This window comes from Zootoca vivipara, chromosome 3 (assembly GCF_965207765.1).
Source record: "Zootoca vivipara chromosome 3, rZooViv2.hap1.1, whole genome shotgun sequence".
In the NCBI taxonomy this organism is placed as follows: Eukaryota; Metazoa; Chordata; class Lepidosauria; order Squamata; family Lacertidae; genus Zootoca; species Zootoca vivipara.
Genome location: NC_142586.1, coordinates 108010328 through 108032441, shown reverse-complemented (window position 1 = coordinate 108032441; position 22114 = coordinate 108010328). Strand labels below are relative to the sequence as shown.

The 22114-nt window shown below is 43.0% G+C and overlaps 1 protein-coding gene across 7 annotated transcripts in view; it reads left to right on the top strand.

Moving 5' to 3' along the window:
* Positions 1-22114, top strand: part of PSME4 (proteasome activator subunit 4) — an 83262-nt gene that overhangs the window by 28492 nt on the left and 32656 nt on the right. For all 7 annotated transcript variants that reach the window (XR_015949182.1, XR_015949183.1, XR_015949181.1 and 4 more), the window contains 15 exons: positions 10-275; positions 1671-1857; positions 3229-3318; positions 5863-5927; positions 6642-6792; positions 8358-8456; positions 8758-8827; positions 11185-11252; positions 12154-12369; positions 14432-14589; positions 19169-19264; positions 20840-20895; positions 21259-21315; positions 21566-21621; positions 21710-21808. Coding sequence is in view for 4 of the 7 variants with exons in the window: in XM_060273130.2 (XP_060129113.1) it covers positions 10-275; positions 1671-1857; positions 3229-3318; positions 5863-5927; positions 6642-6792; positions 8358-8456; positions 8758-8827; positions 11185-11252; positions 12154-12369; positions 14432-14589; positions 19169-19264; positions 20840-20895; positions 21259-21315; positions 21566-21621; positions 21710-21808 (1734 nt within the window). In the remaining 3 variants the exon portion in view is untranslated. The remainder of the gene's footprint in view (positions 1-9; positions 276-1670; positions 1858-3228; positions 3319-5862; positions 5928-6641; positions 6793-8357; positions 8457-8757; positions 8828-11184; positions 11253-12153; positions 12370-14431; positions 14590-19168; positions 19265-20839; positions 20896-21258; positions 21316-21565; positions 21622-21709; positions 21809-22114) is intronic.

Sequence of the window (22114 nt, the reverse complement as noted above, 5' to 3'; positions counted from 1 at the left end):
TGGTGGTAGAACAAGCTAATGAAGCTGCTTCAGCGGCTACCCAGTAGCGTTGTCAGAAGATTGCATCGTGAGCGTTACAAGAAGATGACTTGGCTTACTCCTGTGCCTGACAGCCATAAACTCACCGACCAGGATATAACAGACTTTGTAGAATGTATTATTCAGCCTGTTCTTTTAGCAATGTTCAGCAAAACTGGAAGCCTAGAAGCAGCCCAAGCTCTGCAGAATCTCGCACTGATGCGCCCTGAGTTGGTAATCCCACCAGTACTTGAAAAGTGAGTCCAAATAGGACTTGGAAAAAGTGGTTTAGTGTCTATGTTTTAGATGGCCAAGAAAAGTGTTGCATCCTTTCTGCAGCTGAAAAACTCAAATTTGGCAAGTGAACATTGGACTTCTGCTCAATGCATAATGTATTCCTCTTGCCTGTCTCCCGTTTTATTTTATTTTTATTTTTAAATTTATAATACTGCCATTCAAATGTGGTGGCTTATAATTGCCACAAAACAGAGGATTGACTGCAAATTTGAACAATATTAAGCATTTCCTGCCATAGGTTTTTTCATGTGGTCCTGAGTAGAAAGAAGCGCAATGCAACTTCATTTTGCTGATATTTAATGTTATATTACATAGCCCACATAGGGTTTGTTTGAAATTCAGTGTCTATATTTCATATAGACAAACTATAAAAATATACATCTGATTAGAGCTCCTGCCGCTGAAAATAATGTTAATGCCTTATTTTCCAACATGGAGCACTAAGATGTCAAGTGCATACAGCCAGACTGGTTGAGACCAAAGGTCTGCCTTGTCAGCCATTCTGTTTTCTGCAGTGGTCAACCAGATGCCTCTGGGAAGCCCACCAGCGGGACATTGGGGGGGGGGCTTTAGTCCTCTCCCATTGTTGATCTCCAGCAACTGATCCTGGAGAGCTTACACAGCAGAGGTCACCAACCTTCTAGGGCTTGTGAGTTTACATTTGTAAACTGGACAAGCCATTGTGGACACCATGCACATACCTGCTGGCTACCGTAGAATGCTTCCCCCCCCCCCGGCTAATGTTGAAGCCTCACCTTTCAGTGTGAGGGGAGGGGATGTTTTGGGCACCATGGAAGTCCTCTCAGAGTGTGTGTGTCCCTGTCGGGCGCTGCGTTGGCTACCCTTGCTTATAAAGTCATCATGGCTAGTAGCTGATGATAGCCTTGTCCTTCATGAGCCCATCTAATCTTCTTTAACATTGTCTCTAAAGTTGTGCTTTGTGGAGAAGTTATTTCCCTTTTGTCTGCCATGATCCTCCCACCTTCCAGCTTTATTGAATGACCCTGGCTGAGAACTAATTTTGCACATTCTGCATATGGGCCATATATTTAGTACAGGTGTAGCTGAAGGCCGTAGCGCATTGGTAGAGAAACTCCTTTGAATGTGGAAGGTCCTAGCCTTGATCTCCATCATCTCTAGGTAGTGCTGGGAATGCCCCCCCTTCTGAAACTCTGGAGAGCTAATGGCAGTTATTGTAGATCATACATAGCTAGGTGGACCAGCGGACTGTATAAGGCAGCTCCCTATTTCCCTACAAGAGTAAAAATGCAAAGAATTATTTCAGTGGCACACTGCATCACCATAGAAGAGAGCTCATCTAATTGTAATTTTTCTCTTCCACAAAAAACGGATAGAACATACCCTGCACTGGAGACTTTGACAGAACCTCACCAACTCACAGCCACTTTAAGCTGTGTAATTGGAGTAGCTCGTAGCCTGGTATCTGGGGGCCAGTCATTTCCCGAAGGTCCAACGCACATGTTGCCTCTGCTGATGAGAGCCTTGCCTGGTGTGGATCCAAACGACTTTAGCAAATGCATGGTGAGTGAACTTTCTTCCGCATACCGTTACGGCACAGTCAAATTTCTCCACAGCTTCATTGCCCTGCCCCATGTGGCCTGTTGTCATATTTCAACCCCGCCCTTTCTCCAAGCTGCCACTTCTCCCCCTCTTAAGGACCCTAGACCAGCTCCATTGTGGGGGGCCCTCTTAAGGACCTTAGACCAGCTCCATTGTGTGGGGGAAGGGCACAGCACACACAAGAGTGCCCAAATGAGTGCAGTTTGGTGGCTTGTATTGTAATGTAATAAAACTATGAAAGAATGCATAACTCTCTGGTGGCTTCCCCCCCCCTTACCTATCTACTCTGCCTAGGTGTTTTTTAAAGTTGTTGGAAAGAAATTATAAATAGTGGTTGTTCAGGATATGGAGAACAAGGAAGAAAAATGATACCTAGTGAGCAGCTTTAGCAAGGGACTACCACATTTTATTTTATTTTTGGTAGTGCAGGGGGTGGGACTACCACATGTATAAAATATAAATGTGTAAAGTAAAAAGGTAAAGGGAGCCCTGACCATTAGGTCCAGTCGTGACCGACTCTGGGGTTGCGGCGCTCATCTCGCTCTATTGGCTGAGGGAGCTGGCGTACAGCTTCCAGATCATGTGGCCAGCATGACAAAGCCGCTTCTGGCGAACCAGAGCAGCACATGGAAACTCTGTTTACCTTCCTGCCAGAGTGGTACCTATTTATCTACTTGCACTTTGACGTGCTTTCGAACTGCTAGGTTGGCAGGAGCTGGGACCGAGCAACGGGAGCTCACCCCATTGCGGGGATTCGAACCGCCAATGTTCTGATCAGCAAGCCCTAGGCTCTGTGGTTTAACGCACAGCGCCACCCGCGTCCCTAAATGCATAAAGTAAATCTATATAATAAAAGGTGATAAATTACTTGCCCAGGCATGTTCCATGTGTTATACCAAGTGTTTAAACGAATACACACAAATATGAACAGAGTGCAGTTCATACAAAATATTCAATGTAATAAGACATTGTGCCAGACATCTTTTTGTAATTCATCTTGCAACCCTCTGGTTTGGTCTAGACATTTGAAATCGGAGTATCCCGTACTCATCCTTTGTTGTCATATGTGCCGTTTTTGTGCTCATTTACCTTAAAAAGGAGTTGTGGTATAAGGCAGCAGGAATTCAAAGTAAGCATGCACTTATTGTGGTGCGATGCATGTTACATCACACACGAGGTTTAGGATGAATGGTCAGACGTTTTGACCCAACCTTGACACAAGGGTTTGCCTTACCGCCTATTTCAATTTTTCACATTACAGTTCAAAAAACAAACATGCTGTCTTTCAGTATAAGTGATTCACACTAAAACTTCCTTTTCATCTTCCAATAGATCACATTCCAGTTTATTGCAACGTTTTCCACTCTTGTGCCTTTAGTAGATTGTTCATCTGTACTACAAGAGAGAAATAACCTCACAGAGGTAAGATGTTAAATGGCTAATATATGCTGTTTCAAGTGTTCTTTAGTGTAAGAAACTCTTGGCTAATATATGCTGCTGCTTCTTTTTTCCAAATAATATTTATTGATTTTCTAACATTCCAAATTACAAAAAATTCACAAAAAACCCACAAGAATAAAAACATAAAAAGGAAAAACATATCAAATCTAACATTTTGATTAACATTGTAGACTTCCTTGATTCCCCTCACACTGGGTCCATTTTTAACTCCACATTAAGCAATTTTCATTTATCTTAGATCATTCTAACACATTTTTTTCATTATCTCACAACTATTTCTATTCTTCAGTGTGTCAATTATCTTCCACCCGTAATTTATCTTAATCCAAATCTAAATTTATTTTTCCATCCATCTATCCTCTATTTCTCCCCTTAGCCTCATATTTATACCCAAATTTTTCCATACATTCAAATATTATTTATTTTATCATAATAACATTTAAACACTTAAATCTAATTCGGCCCCCCCTCCCAGATGAATCAGCCAGTTCTATAGGTCGTTCCAGTTTCGGGCCATCTTAATCAGTCAGAAAATAACATCCATTATTACTCCTCACCCCACTCCTGCTCTTTCACCACCTATCCACCACTCTCCCTTCTTTGTCCCCTGCTGCCTCCCCAATTTCCTAGCTGTTGCACAATACCATCCAACTACATTTCCACTTTCCAGCCATGTCTCAATTTTGATACCACTTAAGCTCTGGCCCCAGCATGGGTCCTGTCCTCCCTCTCTCACTGGGAGGGCATTGTTCCATGCTGGTTCTTCCTTGAAGGCTTTTTGAATCAAGCATGAGTCCTGTCCCCCCCCCCCATTGAGGGAACAATGTTCCATGCAGCTTCTTCATCATCTTTAAATTAAATTACATTGTCCATGGCTGATGATTATTCATCTTGCTTCTCTTCATACTTTGTTAAGATTAGTCCTTTCTCACTTTCCGCACAGTTCTGTCTTATTTTTTTAATCTGTATAGCATTCTGACGCAGTTCATCCCTAAAATCCAAAAGCAATTCCATAAGTTCCTTTTCAAAGTCAATAAGGTCAGATGATGTTATGTCTACTGACATCCTGGTCGTCTCCAATTTCGTGGGAACAGCACAGATTACAGCAGGAAATGGTACAGCTCGTATTTCCAAACTTCAGAAACAGAAATTATGCTGGATCTGGTTACAAACTCTCATTTTTAATTCTTCTTCATATCTTAAAACTCATATATCCATTTATGAAAAGAGCAGCTGTCAAACCTCTTATTCACAACCTTGTATTTTACACTCTCTTCAATGTTGACAGCTTTCAGCCTCAAAGAGTTAAACAAATTCCATCCTATTGTGATGTCATAATGGCGGCTCGCTGATCCCTCTAGTGACCCGACTCCAGCTTCCAGGGGGACTTTCCCCAGACCAAATTAAAGAACCTTTACAGGGATTTTGAGAAATTCAACCTTTCTCCCCTTTCCCTGCCTTAGGGGGGAAGTTTTAAGTCAGATTTTTGGTGGTTAAAGACTTCCTGTCAACTTCCTGGCTTCAGGAAAGTTAACTGCGTCTTAGTTTGCTCAATGAGGGAAATCGACTTCCTCTTTTAATTTCCTCCCGTGTCCAAATCTTTTCAATTAAAATTTTTAAAATCATTTTCCTTTACTCACGGTGTCCAATATTTTCAAATCCTTTAAGTCTGGAAAAATCCACTGCTCCACAGACTGCCAGCTCGGAGCTTCACGTTGCGAGGGTAGCAGATTAACTCTGATAGCAGATCCACTCTGCTCGCTCTCGGCTCCCTTAATAGGGCTACCGGGGGGCGAAGGAGACAGAAAAAGGTGCAGCTGAGTCCCCACGTCTCTGGAATGCTCAATCTGGAGCTCTTTTGGGGGTCCGCGGCGCTCTCACGGCTCCCCCTTCCCTCACAGCGCAAGAGAATCTCTGAGCTCGAGATTCTCCTGCTGGTCAGCAATGGCGGTAGACCGGAAGTCTATATACTTCTTTTTTTTAAGTGTAAGAAGCTATCGCATGTTGAACTGTTTAAAAAGATGTTACAGTGTAAATACGAGAGGGCAAAAGATGCCTGTATAAGTTAAAGCCCATTTCAAGAAAGGGGGAATAATATTCTTTTGTCTATACTTCACAAGCAAAAAATATGCGTTGCACCTGGAAGAATGAAATTACATATATGGCCCAAATTTGCAAATGAAAGTTTTTGGTTTTGTACAGTTTTTCAATGCTGATCCCAGGATTTGGAGTTTTAACCTGTTTGACAAGAATGAGGATTGTGGCATGGGTAACTGAGGGGCAGAATGTTTAGAAGACAGTATAATGATTTTTTTGGAGAAAATAATAATTTCATAAAACTGTATTTTGATGGTTCTGTTTTCGTTTGAGTGTATGGCCTAGCTAAACTAAAAGGGATATGTAAAATCATTCTGAGGTTTCTAGCAGCTTCCTGGAAAGCGTATCATAGTTTGGAAGGACTAGAAACTGAAGTATTTTATTTCCTGTTGTGCCCTGACATCATAGGTGGAGAGAGAACTGTGCTCTGCTACTGCTGAATTTGAAGATTTTGTACTGCAGTTTATGGACAGGCAAGTTGTGGTGGGAGACTGAGTGTACTGGTGAGGTGATAACTGCTCTGCTGGCTTTCCAAGTGTTTCTAAACTTAGTCTTGCACACCGGATGTTTTCTCCTAATTTATGTTCCCAATTCTATTGGTCACAGGGCAGATTAGTACAGAAATGCTTTTAATAGTACCTGGCTACATACAGAGTGATGTATGTTTAAGACTATACATTTTAAATTGCATTTAAAAATTGGGGGAAATGATAAGTTGAAGGATTCACAGACTGTCTGTTCTTTGGGTTGGTGCTTGCGGAGAGAGGGAGAGAGGGTTGATTGCGGTGCATGAATTGACAGAACTGCAACAGCAGAAGCCATGAGCATGGATATATCTTGCTACAGCATCTCAGTGCCTTTCTCCAGGGCTGTTTTCAAAATGAGTGGCTGTACAGCTCTTTCCTTCCTCCTCAGTTTTCTGATTTGGCACTTTGAAGCCTGCAGCCAAAAAACATGGTACTTCTGTGCTTCTTTAGCCCAGTAGACACTCCTGTCTTTTCTTGTGGCAGATTTCTTCCTCTTCCTTGATTTTTAGATTTCTTTGAAGATGAAGCAAGCACTGACCTTACAAGCCAGGCAAACCTATTATGCAGACAGTGCGTGGAGAGACATCAGTGAGCTATCTCCCCATGGTAAAAAAAAACACCAAAATCCTAATACTTTTTCTTCGGCTTTTTATTGTGTAGGTGTTTTGCGCTCATAGAAAGCAGCACACTGGAACAAACAAGAGAAGAGACGGAGACAGAAAAGATGACTCATTTGGAGAGTTTAGTGGAATTAGGCTTGTCCTCAACTTTCAGCACAATTCTCACACAGTGTTCGAAAGAGATATTTAAGGTATGTGTCACCAAGAGTAGGAAAAGTGTTCAACTTCTTTGCCTCACTTTTTTTTTTGATAAAACAAAAGCTTGTGGAACTGTAGATGGTTTCAATATTCTTTTTTTCCCCTTTCCCTGTTCTGTGTTTAGGCAAGGAAGTACATTAAAAGGCCAGGGTAGATGTTCGTTTGCTTAGCCTGCAATCATAAAGCACTGTAAAATTGTAGCACACAATTAAAGTAGAATACCTGTATACAATATGGGTTCCCAATATCTACTTGGACATGCTTAGTGGGGACAGCGGGTGGGTTACTTCGCTATTTAAAAAGGCACGGCCTCATACTGTACCGCAAACTGCTTCTGAAACGTGTCAGTTTCAAAAGAGGCATACCAAGCGGCATGGAAGGAGAATGACTGTTTGAGACATACAAGCCAAAAGCCCCCTTGGACATTCAGAATTAATAGCATAGTTCTTCAAATCTGTGCTGATGTTGTTTTCTATGCCAGGAGCAGACTTTGTGATGTCACAACTCCATGACGTTTTTTGGTTTCTTTTAAAGCTTGATGTTAAGGACCTAGTTCCGTTAAGATGATAAACTTGCACCTGGGCTATAGAACCATCTTCCTTTGTGACATTCTCCATTTTGGGTGTGGAGGCAATGTTTTTGTATGGAAGAAATGCATTCATTTGAGCTCTCACCTGCAATCTGAAGTGGTATAACCCAGACACAGGATTATCACCTTAGTGGAAACTAGGACAGGGAAATGACTGCTTCCTTCTGACTTAAAGAACATCTAGAATGCAAGGGGAAAGTCACACCGTAGCTTGATTTAAGACAACACCAGGCTTAAAATAAAATGTGTTGTATTTTTCTTTATTTTTTTCTCATAGGCCTTCTTCATGTATCTTTTAGCTCCTTAATAAGCAGCTTCTTCAATATGTACATGACTCCTGTGTTCTGCCTTAGAAAATCAAATGATTCTTAGGCAAGCTTTTATTATTATTTCCTATCTGCTAAAGCTGAGAGACTCCATGGTATTCTGAAGGGTGGGTGACTTACCTAAGTCACCTGCTGGACTTACCCAAGCTGTCTTCATATCCCTGGATGCTTCACAGACCTATTACTAGCATGTTTCTTTTAATCATGCGTGGTTAATCAGTGGCAGAGGCAGTAGGTGAAAGTGACTTGCTCAGAGAAGAAGAACTAGTGTGTTTCCCTTAGTCATATATCCTGCCTTTCTAGCACTGTGCTGCTGCCGCCCCCAGGAGAAGGAGTTGCATGTTCCCTGTAGATTATGCAAGAGCGGAACTATCTCATTAAGTGTTTGACTTGCGATGCCCTTGCCAAAAGTGGTTTGCCACATGGCATTGGTGAACACTTGGTTTCCTTATTCCTTTCTGGTTTTCTCATCATGGTAGAGACTGAACTTGCAGTGGATTCCATGTAGCTCCTCTGCCTGCACTGTGAGAATGTCATCAATTATATATTTAAATCAGAATATATATATATATATCTGCCCATAAAATGATGTTTCCTACCTAGATGATTGAATTGGACTTTTTCTTCGGTGCATTTCTCTTAGGTTGCCTTGGAGAAGGTTTTCAATTTTGCCGTTTCGAATATATTTGAGACAAGAGTAGCAGGACGGATGGTGGCCGACATGTGCCGAGCTGCCGTGAAAGTGAGACCTTATTCTTTCCCTCCTCTCAGCTTTTCTTGGTTGAGGTGCAAACCAAGGAGTAACCCTAGCTGCTTTGTTTTTTGCTGGCCCTGGGAATATTGGCCACTTCTTCTCTCTGTGCTTGTGGGCCTTAAATTGCACATTATCTTACCCAGCCATTCATGCCTCCCAGAATCAAGGCCTGTAATCAGAGGCAGATTTCTAACTATTGCTGTAGGATGCTCATTATCTTTAAAGCATACAAACTTCCACGCTCGCAAAGAGATCTTAATGTAGAACTTGATTCTTTGTGACATTTCAGTGCTGTCCTGAGGAGTCTTTGAAGCTCTTTGTACCCCATTGCTGCAGTGTTATAACACATCTTACTCTCAGTAAGTTTCAATGATTTTACATTGTTTTGTGATTGGCTTGTGTTTGACGGTGTGTGTTTGCCTGTTTATAATGTGGTGTTTTTATTTACTTATTTAAAACGTACTGCTATCTGGAGGATATTTTGCATGTTTATATTTCACAGTTTTCCCAAGCTGCTCAGGGCAACATACATGGCTCCACCTGCTATTTTTATTATCATGACAACCCCTGTTGTAAGCAGGTGAGGATTCGAAATCTCCAGTGGCCCGTGAGCACCCAGTGACCCAGGTGACCCACTGGGATTTTTAACATAGACCTCCCCATTTCAAATCCAGCGCTCTAACCACACTTGCACTCTGGCATCATTTACTTCATGTTTTCATGTGTAATTCCTTCCTAACTGCCCTGGGATCTAGTGATGAAGGGGAGTTTATAAATAAATACTAAACTAATTCCAGAAGATTAGCTGACTGTAGCTAAAGCCAAAAAAGGGTCCTCACACCTTTCCCCCCGCCCCCTTTTTAAGGTAGCAGATTATTGGATGCTGCTTCTTGGTTGGGACCCGTTATTTTGATGCACTCCATTTGTTTCAGTCTCAAAGCAGCATCTGGGCAAGGACGAAATTCGGATAAGCTGTTCTGCACTTCTTGCCTCAAACCCTTATCTTTGCTTCACAGCGCTCCTGTTGCATGTGCACTACATGCCAGCAAACGTGTTTATCACTCAGTTTATATGCTGGAGAAAGCTGCAGCCATTCCCAGTTCCTTAATTCATGTACATTTTAATGTATCTTAAATCTTTGTTGGAAGCCGCCCAGAGTGGCTGGGGAAAAACCCAGCCAGATGGGCTGGGTACAAATAATAAATTATTATTATTATTATTATTATTATTATTATTATTACCCATTCCCGTTGCGCCAGAAGTGGTTCAGTCATGCTGGCCACATGACCCGGGAAGCTGTCTGTGGACAAACGTTGGCTCCCTCGCCCTGAAAGTGAGATGAGCACCGCAACCCTGTAGTCGCCTTTTACTGGACTTAACCGTCCACGGGCCCTTTACCTTTTAATGTCGTAATACACAGTAGGAAGCACGTTAGACATAAGTGCTTTGAAAGCCTTTTCACATAGTCTTCAGAGGCAAACTTGGCATTACAACCGAGTATACCTTTGACACACGTTGCAGCCAATCTTGATCCCAGGACAAGTGTACTGGTGTACTGCATGTACAAATGAGCACATGAGCACATGTTTGTTGCATTCATAAGCAACAGTTTTTGAGTAGTCCTTAGTCTCCCACCTTTTTAAAGTTCTCATTCCCCCCACCCCACCCGCCTTCTGATCAGTAGAAGAGGGAGACTGAACCTAATGGGGCGGGGCAGGAATGCATCTGTTAGGGGGCTTTGTAGGAGAGACAGACTTCAGTACACAAATTAAAACCAAAGCTATCCACACAGAGCCTTTGCCCGAAACAACCATGAGCTTTGCCAGCAACAGCCTTAGAGCACCTAAGCCCCTGAAGTGCCGGCACTATTTTGTCTTTTGTCTAATCACTAATACTTCAGGTGAGCGCCATTGTGGAAGACAACTGAGAGCAGGAAGGGGTGCCTTTAACTGGGTTTGTTCAGTTTCGAAGGTTTGAGTTGCCATTGTGGTGCCTGGGGACACAGTGGTGTCCTTGGGGACTTCACCTGATGTCTGTGAATCCTGTCACCGTCCTCTTTGCTAGGAGGCAGAAGGAGTAAGTTGGGGAAGAAGCCAACACTCATTCTTTTGCTTTTCTAGGCCCAGATCAGTACCTAAGCAGAATGCGGAGGGGCTGAGAAAGTAGGGAGGGAAAGGGATCTGGGAGACAGGGGGAAGGAAAACCGGGGTAGGTGGGATGAGGTGTTGGAAGTGTGATGCTGCAGGAGTCACAAAAGGAATTGCTTGTATGCCAGAGAGAAAGTGACTACACATGCCGGATCCAGTGAAATGGATCCTTTTGAAGATTTGCGAGGGGTTTTCTGCACCCCCACCCACCCTGGCAAATCAAATCACAGATCACATCGGCCTTCATTGACTGAACTGTACAAAAACAATAATCACAAATTTGGTGCTTTCCAGTGTTGCTAATTTGTTCAAAAACATTGATTCAAGGCGTATACTGTAACCCTATGTATAGCTATAATTTTTACAAGAGATCCCCTTAAAACCACCATCACATCATGTGTTGCCTTTGCATCCACACATCTGTTACGTGATTTGTTGGTGGGCTTCTTTCCACCCTTTGCAAAAACCATGAATATGCATTTAAAAAAACAACAACAAAAACTTGTTATGTCAACCATAAGAATTTGGTGAGTGGAATAACATTAGGACTTGATGTTTTGCTTTTCTAGATGATGATGTCTTGCGTGATGAAGAGTTAGATAAAGAGCTCCTGTGGAACCTTCAGCTTCTGTCGGAGGTATTATGGAGAATGCTACTTTTAATGCTTTATTTTCCAACCGTCTACTTGATCCATACTTAGCTTGGGTAAAAAAATCGAGTACTTTTAAATAAACGCTTTTCTGTGTGATGTATACACAGGGGGAAGCCTGTGAGCATTGTGACTGAGAATAAACTGTCTAGACAGAGTGGAAGGCGTTGTGTCAGATTACCCCAGTGCAGTGCCTGCTGTCCTGCTTTGAGCAGTGACAGCTCGATCCTTATTTTATCCTGAAGGACGAGTGGGGAGACAAAAGCTTCCCTATCAAGGTTGCAGCTGCAAGGCTTTGAGTGGAAAAACAGCAGCTGCAGCATTGCTCCCAGATGTTCATCCTGTTGGGAACATAATGGCACATGAAAACTATTCATTGTCACACCCTTTTCCTTCAGCCCATTGCAACGGATTTCCTTTGGAAATTCACTTTCTTCTTCTTTACCTTTATATCCAACCGTTAAACAGAGATGCTCAAAATGGCATACATGCAGTTTGCTGGTGGAGTTGTCTTGGTTTAGCCAAAGCTAGCAGTCCTAAGTTCACTCATGAGGGCAATCCAAAAGGCAAGGTCTGGCCAGGGTCTGAAGTCAAATCGTTGGGGCAATGCAAAAGTCAAGTTCCAGGAGAAGTTCCAGGTGCTGCAGGGGGTGTTTGAGATTCAGACAGATTCAGTTAAGAGCAAAGGGCTCCAATAGAGTCAGGCAAAACTTGCAATGGGCACATTTGGTGGGGCTGTGTTGGTACCTGGGTCCTATTTAGAGTAGTTGCGGCACTCAAAATGCAAAATATGCATTGATTTTCTCTTCCAGAGCTTGCGTTCCTGTGTGTCGCGTTCCTAGTTTGTTGTTGATATATTTAATTTCTGATGTTTCAACTCTTTGGCTAGATCACTCGTGTGGATGGGAAGAAGTTGCTGCCGTACAGGGAGCAGCTTTTGAAGATTCTACAGCGAACCCTCCATTTAACCTGTAAGCAGGGTTACATTCTGTCTTGTAACCTACTGCACCACCTTCTTCGTTCTGCTACACTTATCTACCCCACAGAATACTGCAGTGTGCCAGGTGGCTTTGACAAGCCTCTTTCTGAATACTTTCCTATCAAGGCAAGGATTTTAACTTACTTAGGATTAGAGAATTCCCCTTCCCCCCCACCTCTCTCTCTTTCTCTTTCTCTCAAAAAAATTTCTAAACTATTATTTTATTTGCGTTTATTTGAGGATTCACCTAACCCCCAGCAGCTATGGAAAGTGTAATTGAAAGATGCCGTGCCAATCTTTTAACAGAAATTTTATGTTTATGCTTTTGCTCTCTCCACCTCAAGGGAATGGGTGTTTTAACGCACCAAAAAAATAGTCTCTAGAAGTGAAAGCTTAATGTTAAATGCATTGTCGATCAGCTCACTATCTAGGGGCTGCCTCAAACGATGTCTCTGCACTGTTCTCCACAATGTTTGAAAAGGATGCAGCTTCTTATACTGCATGTGTGCCGGTTCTCCATTGAAGTTATATGTAGCATACTGTCAATCAAAGATTTCTTATTGTGTATTGTATGGTACTCTGCAGTACAGTCGTACTTCAGAAGTTGAACGCCTTGCGAGACGAACGTTTTGGCTCCCGAACGCCGCAAATCCGGAAGTGATTTCGTCCGTTGCGGCTTCCACAGCTTCCACAGTGATTTCGTCCGTTGCGGCTTCCACAGCTTCCGATGGGCTGGAGGAGCTTCCTGCAGCCCATCGGAAGCTGCACCTTGGTTCCCAAACGTTTTGGAAGTCGAACTGACTTCCGAACAGATTTCGTTTACTTCCAAGGTACAACTGTATACACAAAGTGTACCTATTGGTCTTGTTACATGTGAAGCTGCTCGGAGCGCCCAATTTCACACACAACTTAGGGTGCGAATCAAAAGCCAACTCCGGTTAATTTTCACCGATTCAAGCGATACCTTTGTCCATCTTTGCAGTCCACATCATTCCTAGGCATGTGTAATGTAATCGGTATAGACAGGAGCAGTTTTCACCATTATTTTGGCATCATTCCTGGCATGATTGTCAGATTTTACACGCTGCCGGTGTGAGTGCATGTCCAATGATGGTTAGGACTGCATGTCAGTACAAAAAACATAGGGCGAACTTGCTTACAGTGTTAGGCCACAGTGGGTTCATGGCAGCTGACTGAAATGATCTCCCACGTCCATCAACTTTAGCCGTTGGTGGTTATTTTGTACAGTCCTAATATACCTGTTACAATTGATACTTCTTTTGTGGGAAAAATGGTTGACGCCCAAGGAAGAAATAGCAAAGCATGATATTAAAACACAAAAGAAAAATAAATCAAAATGAAGTGACAGCAACATTGGTTCTCATTGGAACTAAAAACAAGTGGCAATAAGTTACTGTTTTTAATATGTGGGCAGTAACAGTGTTGTCAACTAGGCAGCAGTGTTTAAGAAAAATAATTGATGCTACCTTGGACTGGCTGAAACCTGGCAATTGAGGCGCCTGCTTTGTCTCTTGAAAAGTCTGTGTAAAAGGAGCAACTCAAGGACTGGTTGCCTGCTTTTTGGCCCTTTTTGTATGTTTATGCCCCACCCTTTACCCTGATGGGACTCAAGGCAGCTCACAAACTCATACGAATAATTACAATAAAAGCGGTTAAAAGCAGTCAGTTCCCAAAAGTGTATTGGAACAAAAAAGGGTTCATCTGCTGGTGGAAGGACCACAAGGAGGGAGCCAGTCTAACTTTTCTGGAGAAGCAGTTCCAAAGTCTGGGATGTTAACCCTTATTCTGGCTGGAACATGTCCTTGAACTCTGATCATGCTTCTTGTTTGTTTATATGGGAGGTGGAGCCTCCCATATATTAGCTCCACCCAGTTTTGCCTATGGTCCCACCCACCACTTGCATGTGGCCATTGGAAGGCTGTCCAGAAGGGATTGTGGCCCCTGGACCTAAAAAGGTTGCTATTTTCAAAATTTGCTGCAAGGCTCTCTCAGTTATCCCAAATTGTTACATTCTAAGATATTTTTGTGTGTGATGCATTCCTCTTGCCCAGGGCATGTGGTGCCAACCCTCTTTTGTCTATAGTAAATAGTACCCTCATGTGTAACATGTGATATGTTTACCATTCTCACTAAGTGCGAAATGCACACTCTTCTCTTGTGTTTACAGGACTGGGGGAAGCCTGGGGATCTATGGAAACTTGACATCCAATGGCATGTTCCTTCAGCCGAAGAGATCGCTTTTTCCTTTGAGTTGCTGGATTCTTTTCTGCAGCCGGAACTTGACAAGCTAGGAAGCTATGCAGATGGAAATCTTGAAATGTCCAGGTTAGTAGGAGTGTATCTGGTGGTTGGGTTTTTCTCAAGAGTTTAACAGACAGGTGCATTTTGGGTTGGCAATATTTGCACAGGTAGACTGGCTGTCAGCTTGCGGAGGGGCTTGGTGGGTGTTCTTCAAACATGATGTGGTTGCAAACACATCTTTATTGCACAGTTCAGCCAATTCAGCTTCTTGGCGTACACACTTATTTGATGGTACACCTGATAATATGTGCTTATCTGTTGTGTGAATGTGTTTTGCTTTGATTCTTGAAGATTTTGGCTTGCTGGAGTCCTCCTGGTGACTTTGTAGTTGAGATGAGGACTTCCCAGTTCAGACCATTTGTACCTGCATATCAAAAATGTAACATGTGAAATGCCCTCCTGTAATGAATTGTGTGTGGCTCCCGGTTTGAACTGGAGCGTTCCCAACTGCAAGGACTTCCATTTCCACTTAAAGAACGAAACTTCCCCTCTGCCTCCTGCCCCCTGCACTCCTCACCCCAAAATCTGTTCTGCATAAGTTCTATCATAGGTTGACTTTGTTAGATGCAACCCTATATAGGGAGCCAGTGTGGTTTAGTGTGAATATACCTGTCCAGGTAAACGAGATCCAGGTTCTAATCTCTGCTCAGTCATGAAACTTGCTAGTTCTTAGTTGATTTAAATCAAGTTTCCTGTTTATGCTACTTTGTGTATTTTCTCAACAAAGCTTACGCTCTAAGTAACTAGAGGTGGGGAACCTCTGTGCAGTGGGCCAGATGTGGCCCTCAGGACATCCCTATCCCCTGCTTGCCCTGCCCTGCAGTGTGGCAATTAGGTTTGAGAACTGCCTCCCTTGGAGTCAGTGGGACAATATTTTCAAACTAGTTGCTACCCATGTGGCAGGTTCAGAGTGGTGTTGCATCTGGAGGGGGAAGGGTTAACACAATTCTCCCATCAGGGCTGGAGTCGGATGCAGATCAGCATGAAGAGGGAGAGAGCCAGATGTCAGTGAAGTTAACTTTTTATTAAAGGAAACTGATCTGCAACTCAGCGACCCTTCCCAGTAGCTCTTGCCCCTTTGGAGCAGTTGCCAGGAATGAAGGTTCCGCAGCTCTCTAAGGCTCCTCCTTGCCCAGATGTTTCCCAAGCTGTATTAAACCGCATTTGCACAACTCTGGCTTCTGTTCTGCCCTCCTGATTATTCCATGCATTCTTGGAGTGGGGTGGGGTGGCAAACTTGTTGCAGCAGTCAAAATATATAAAATAATAATAAAAAGTGTCCAGTAGCACCTAGGTTTGTTCTTGGTGCATGCACACTTCTTCAGTGGGAGGGTGGGGTGGGTATGATAAACCTGTTGACGACTGTTAGCGACTGCAATTAGTTGTACAGGAGAAACCAAGGGATAGTATGCAGATGATTGACAGGAATTACATTGAATTGAAGTTGCTGAATTACAATTTACCACTAAACTGCAAACTGCAAACTATGGAGAGACCTGGTCCATAGCTGCCAAGTCCCCCGTATTTTATTTTATTTTAAACATAATTTTTATTGATTTTACAAATTACAAAAAACGGTACATACATGAACACCTTTTCCACCTTCTTCCCACCCCCCTCCATGGGTCCTTCCCTGCCACAGAAGTATCCCACGCAGGTGAACAGTCAGAGATGGTCCATTTTATGGTTGGATTTCTGTCCTCCTCCCCCTCCCCTGCCCCCAAAGCCCCCCCTGCCACCAGAGAGCTCCAGGAAACCAGGGCAGTACGCAGGAAGGCATCCATCCAACCATCTATTCTCATACCAAAAAGAGTAAAAAAAAGAAGAAAAGAAAAGACAAAAAAGGAAAAACAAAACAAAAATAATCTTTTTTCCATTCATAATTAATAAACCATATTTTGTGGGCTTCCCCGACCTCCCCCCTTCCCCGGTTTTCGTCCCTTTTTTATCCTCTTCAACAGTTTCTTAATCTATAAAATAATTACCTTTATACCTTATACTACTTTAAAACTTGACTATTATCATTTTCACCAAATATCTAAATCACTAAAAAATCAAACTCCCATTTTTTCTTCCCGTGCCTAATTTTTTCCCCCTCAATAAGCCTCCATATTTTCACCTTTTTCCAAAATCAATTCACTTTTAAACTATAACTATTCCCAATCTAACCTTTCATCCCCGATTTCCGGCTCCAACCCCCCAATCCAGCAAGTTCCGTAGTCAGCAGTCCAGTTTTAATCCTAATAATCCATCCTATTAATCACAACCTCACTCTCCCTTCACCCCACCCCCTTTTTACAGTATTTTGCCATCCAGGCCTCCATACAGCACCCCTGAGTTTCTTCTCTGATTATTTTTTTCCTCTTCCCTGTGGGCATTCTGGAGCTCCAGTAAATCCAATCGTACCCCCCTCAAAGGAGGGGCACTCCACCTGACTTTTTGTAGAGTAAAATCATCTTTTCTTTCGTGGTGAGCTTCATTTTGTATTATATTATCACAGTCGTCGTCTTCATCTTTTCGTTCCAAATCACAGTCCCCGTCATTGTCAAAATCCTCCAAATCACTGTCACTGTCATTCTCACACTCATCCTCCTCAGTTTCAGTGGCTTCATTCTCTAAGAATTCATATTCCGCCATCACCATCTGGAATTGTTGCTTTAACTCTTGCTGTTGTGTCTCATCTTGACATAGTCCTATTCTTACTTCCCACATGATGGTCAAAACAGTCCGCTGGAACTCAGGCGAATACCTTTTTGTTGACATAGTTCAATCCTGTCAAGGTCGAAGCTTGTCACATGGGGTGGAAAATGGTCACAGTTTATTTTCTCAACTCCATTTTAACAAACTGGCTGCATTCTCCGAGTCTTAATACATAGAAATAAAGTCCAAACTCATATTTCAAAAACATATAAACCAAGAAATTCCAAAAATAAAAATAAAACTAAAGTTCCACTTATAAATCCTGATCAGCTCCCTGGATTGTCTGGGCTGCCGGCTCCCGGGGAAAAGAAAGGTCTTTCTGGATCTTTTCCTCTTTCTGCAGGGTATTCACATCCACAGTCTTTCTCCCCTTTTACCCTGCATCTAGGGGAGATCCTCTTTAATGCCTTTGAGGGAACCTTTTAAATCAAAATCTTCTGTTTACGGCTTCGGGCTTCTATTTACTGTTTCTTAAATTGCCGGTGGGGGGGGGGTGGCTTCCATTTTTTCCCCTCTCTCCCAAATCCAAATTAATTTGTAATCCAAATTTTGAGGTTACTTACAATCTTGTTTCCGAATCGTTTTTTCAAAAGAATCCAGCGCTCTCCACCTTCGGCTTGAAGCTTCTCTCCGCTAGGGTAACGTTGTCGTTCAAGATGACCCCCGCGACTTCTACCCTCCTCGCTCCGGAGCTCTTATTAGAGCTTGCCGGAGAGTTGGGGAGTCCGGATTGGGGCTCTGCCGAACAAAATTCGCCCCCGGGACGCTCTTCCCGGGGTTCTAAGGGGCGCAGCGTCGCTCTCGCTGCCCTCCCCACTCCTAGCAGAGACGGGTCGCCTCGGAGACGAGACGAAACCCCGCCGATCGGCGCTGGCGCTGAACCGGAAGCCCCAAGTCCCCCGTATTTTAAACTGTTTCCAGCTGGCAGCCCGGATTGGAAAAATCCCGTAAATCCCCCGGATTTCCTACCTGTCAGGGAGGCTCCATTTTGGGTGCCGGCACCGCCCGATTTCCGGTGCCCAGACATGGTTAGCGCAGCACCGGAAGTCACTTCTACGCATGTCCGCTGCTGATCCTGCATTTTTCAGCAGGAGACTTGGCAGCTATGATTCCTGTCTCATTTACCATACCCATTGAGTCAATCACCCATCTCCTACTACCCTCCTGATAAAAACCCCTGGTGACTTCTGTTTCGGTGTATCTGAAGAAGTGTGCATGCACACGAAAGCTTATACCAAGAACAAACTTAGTTGGTCTCTAAGGTTCTACTGGACAATTTTTAAATATATTTTTATATATTTCGACTGTGTCAGACCAACACGGCTACCTACCTGAATCTTGTTGCAGCAGGAGAGGGAGACTCCCTGGATTCTTCAGCAGCCTCTTGAACCCCCCACCCCACCTCTGCTTCAACTTCAAGGTCTGAACTGCTCCCTGTCACAGGCTCTTCCTGCTCTCTAAACCCTGTTGCCCCTCCAGCATCCGGCACCTTCTCCCAATCTACTCCGGCTGACCTCTCCTCTGTGTCCCCTCATCTCTCCCCTGACTCTGAGCCTTCCTCCCCTGGGGTTTCCCCAGTACGTGCCTCTCCCCCCTCCTCTGCATCCTGCCAGTCCCAGTGCACTGCAGTCTCCTTGGGAGATTACACAACCCTCCAGCAACTGAAGTTTGAAAAATCTCCAATGCTCTTTTAAAATCCAATTGTTGCTGGGGTGTGTGCGCTTTGCATCTGGGAGATTTCGCACCATGCAATAAGTCATATTTTCCAGACTTCTGGGATTCAGGAATTGCTTGATTGCCCAAGAGCACCCTCTAGTGGGCACACCAGCAAATAACCCTCTCCCCACCTAAAAGTAGGTTTGCTTACCTTAAATATTGAAATACATTTAACATTTGCTTTCAGAGATGATGTGCAGCAGTGTCTTTCTATAGTACACAATTGCCTGCTCGGGTCCGGGAACATTCTGCCACCTCTGAAAGGAAACAGAGTAGAGCACCTGTAAGTAAACTTTGTTTTGCACAGGTAATACATATGTAGAGTGGCCTAGAGAGAGAAAAAATCTCAGGCTGATACTTGATGATGTCATGAAGGATGGTATCTGAAGAAGTGTGCATGCACACGAAAGCTCATACCAAAATAAAAACTTAGTTGGTCTTTAAGGTGCTACTGAAGGAATTTTTTTATGAAGGATTGTGTAAAACTTGTATTAAAATTTGCCAGCCTGGAGTCATATGTAATCAAAACGCCCAATACATCCTAAAGTGACTATTCAGAGAGAGAGAGAGTGTCACAGTGTTTTGAAGCTCTGCTTTTCATTAGCAAGTTCATTTTGCACTGGGTGCTGGAAAACTTTCTCCTCACCAAACCCACTGAATAACTGATGATGCAGCCTATACATAGAACCCTAGAGTTGAAAGGAATTCCTGAGGATCATCTAGACCAATCCCCTACAATGCAGGACTATGCAGCTGTTTCATAAGGTCGATCCTGCAACCTTGGCATTATCAGCACCATGCTCTATCCAACTGAGCTCTTCCTCCTTGCCTGCTCAGAAGTAAGCTGTATTGAGTTCAGTGGGACTTTCTCCCAAGTAAGTGGGCATAGGATTGCAATGTACAGTCCGTACCTTGGTTTTTGAACAGCTTAGTTCTTGAATGTTTTGGCTCCCAAATGCCACAAACCCGGAAGTGACTGTTTCAGTTTGCGAACTATTTTTGGAAGCTGAACGTCCAACGGGGCTTCCGATTGGCTGCAGGAGCTGCTCCTGCAGCCAATCGGAAGCCACGCTTTGGTTTCCAAATGTTTTGGAAGTTGAATGGAGTTCCACTATGGATTCCGTACGACTGTACACTGCTTTCTCGTAAAGAAATAATGCCTCCTGCACTTAGTTTTTTGAAATTTATTTGTGTGTCTGTTTTGTAGTTGCTATCTCAGGGAATTTGAAGGATATAGTGATGTCTGTGCTATACAAATGCTCATCTGTTCACTCACTGAGCTGTGTCAGGTAATCAGTAATAGACCTGTAGCAAGCTAAGGGGAAAAAGCTGCTCAAGTGGAAGATCACTTTCTCATAAAGGTGCTGCCATAATATCCTTATTTAGCACATACCTGTTGCCGTAGACCTAAACTGGCCAAATGTCTCACCAAAATACAATTTGTGGGAATCATTGTTTTTTAAGGCATTTATAAACTGCTGTTTATGAATTATTTTAAGGCTTCTTCATAAAAAATAGATTCATAAAGTAAAATTTAAAAATGCAAACAAAACTAGCAGCAGATGAATACTAATTAAAAGTGTTATAAAACTGATGTCCATCCAAGTTTTTTGTGCTGTCTCTTGGAATCCCAAGGTGGCTCATGAGCATTAAAAACAATAAAACATAACATACAAGAATCTCAGCAACTGCAGCCTGGCCTGGCCTCTCTGTCCTTGCCGGCTTTCTTAAGGCTTTTATTCAGTTACAGAGAATCATAGTAGCAGCTGTTCTTAGCCTTCATAAATGTTAACAATGACTAAACACGTTTGGGAAAGTGTTTTGTTTCAACGGTGCGGATGCATTGTGTGTCCTGCAGGGTACCAAGCCTAGTGTCTTTAGAAGAGATCAAACTCTATACTGGTGTTGACTATGGTAAGTTGGTTCCATATTTTGCATTTTGTGTTGCATACCAGTACAAAAAGTAATTGGCCTGAATTACTCCGGTATTTGGGACACCTAGATGTACATAAGTGGGATTATATCGGACACTGTGTGTGTGTGTGTGTGTGTGTGTGTGTGTGTGTGTGTGTGTGTGTAAATATATGCCTAATGAACATAGGCATCCACGTATGTGTGTCTGTATGAATCCTTTCATGCCCTCCATCTAGTACTGTCCTATGCAATCTGCCTTTGTGTTTATTTTGGCATGTTTGCTTTCTAGTGACCTGCATCTTGCAGCATCATGTAACGTAGAGCATAAACACTATAAGTAACGACTGGTCTTACCTTGTCTAGATTTGTCAAGAGCGAATTACAGGGAATCCATCAGCAACATCACAAGGAAACTGCTGCGTAAGTGCGTTTTTAGCCATTTCTTTCTGTCCCCCTGCACTTGTGCTATTGCTTAAGGTTTGTAGTTCACTGCAGATTTAAAATCTAATTTTGGCGATGGAAGTGGAAGCATAATAAACCATCAGTCACGATTCATGCTTGCTTCCATTCTTATATAAAGCATTTGAGCTTAAATAAACTGTCCAGTAGTGTATGAACTAACACTTTTAAGTTGTCCTACTGAGTTGGATTTTCCTCTCTACCGTGATAGATTATATACTTGACCATTCGGAGGATGATACAAAGTCTTTGTTTCTCATCATAAAGGTAAAGGCCATAATGTCTGGCATGTTTTCTGATATTTTAAGCTGGGCAGGTGGATTTGCTCTATGTAATACAAATTTTTGTTTTGCAGATCATTGGGGACCTTTTGCATTTCCAAGGTTCACACAAGCATGAGTTTGATTCACGGTGGAAAAGCTTCAACTTGGTGAAAAAATCAATGGAGAACAGGGTTTGTATTTTAAGCTATCTAAACCTAAGTGGCATTTCTGAAGCTTTCAGGAAGAAATTAGGGGCTGCATAGGACCTTAACTTAATATTCATTGTTTATAAAGCAAATTGTAGGTACTGTACTTTTTTCAGCACTAACACCCCCCCCACCCTGATATTCAGGAAAATATCCTAGCAGTTCACGTGGTTAAAAGAAACGTATTCATATTAATGTCAGGATGTTGTCATACAATCTTTTAGAATAAATGAACCACATTCAGAAGTCAGGGGAGCAGTGGGGGGTGGGGTAGGAAGATAGTAGTTGTGC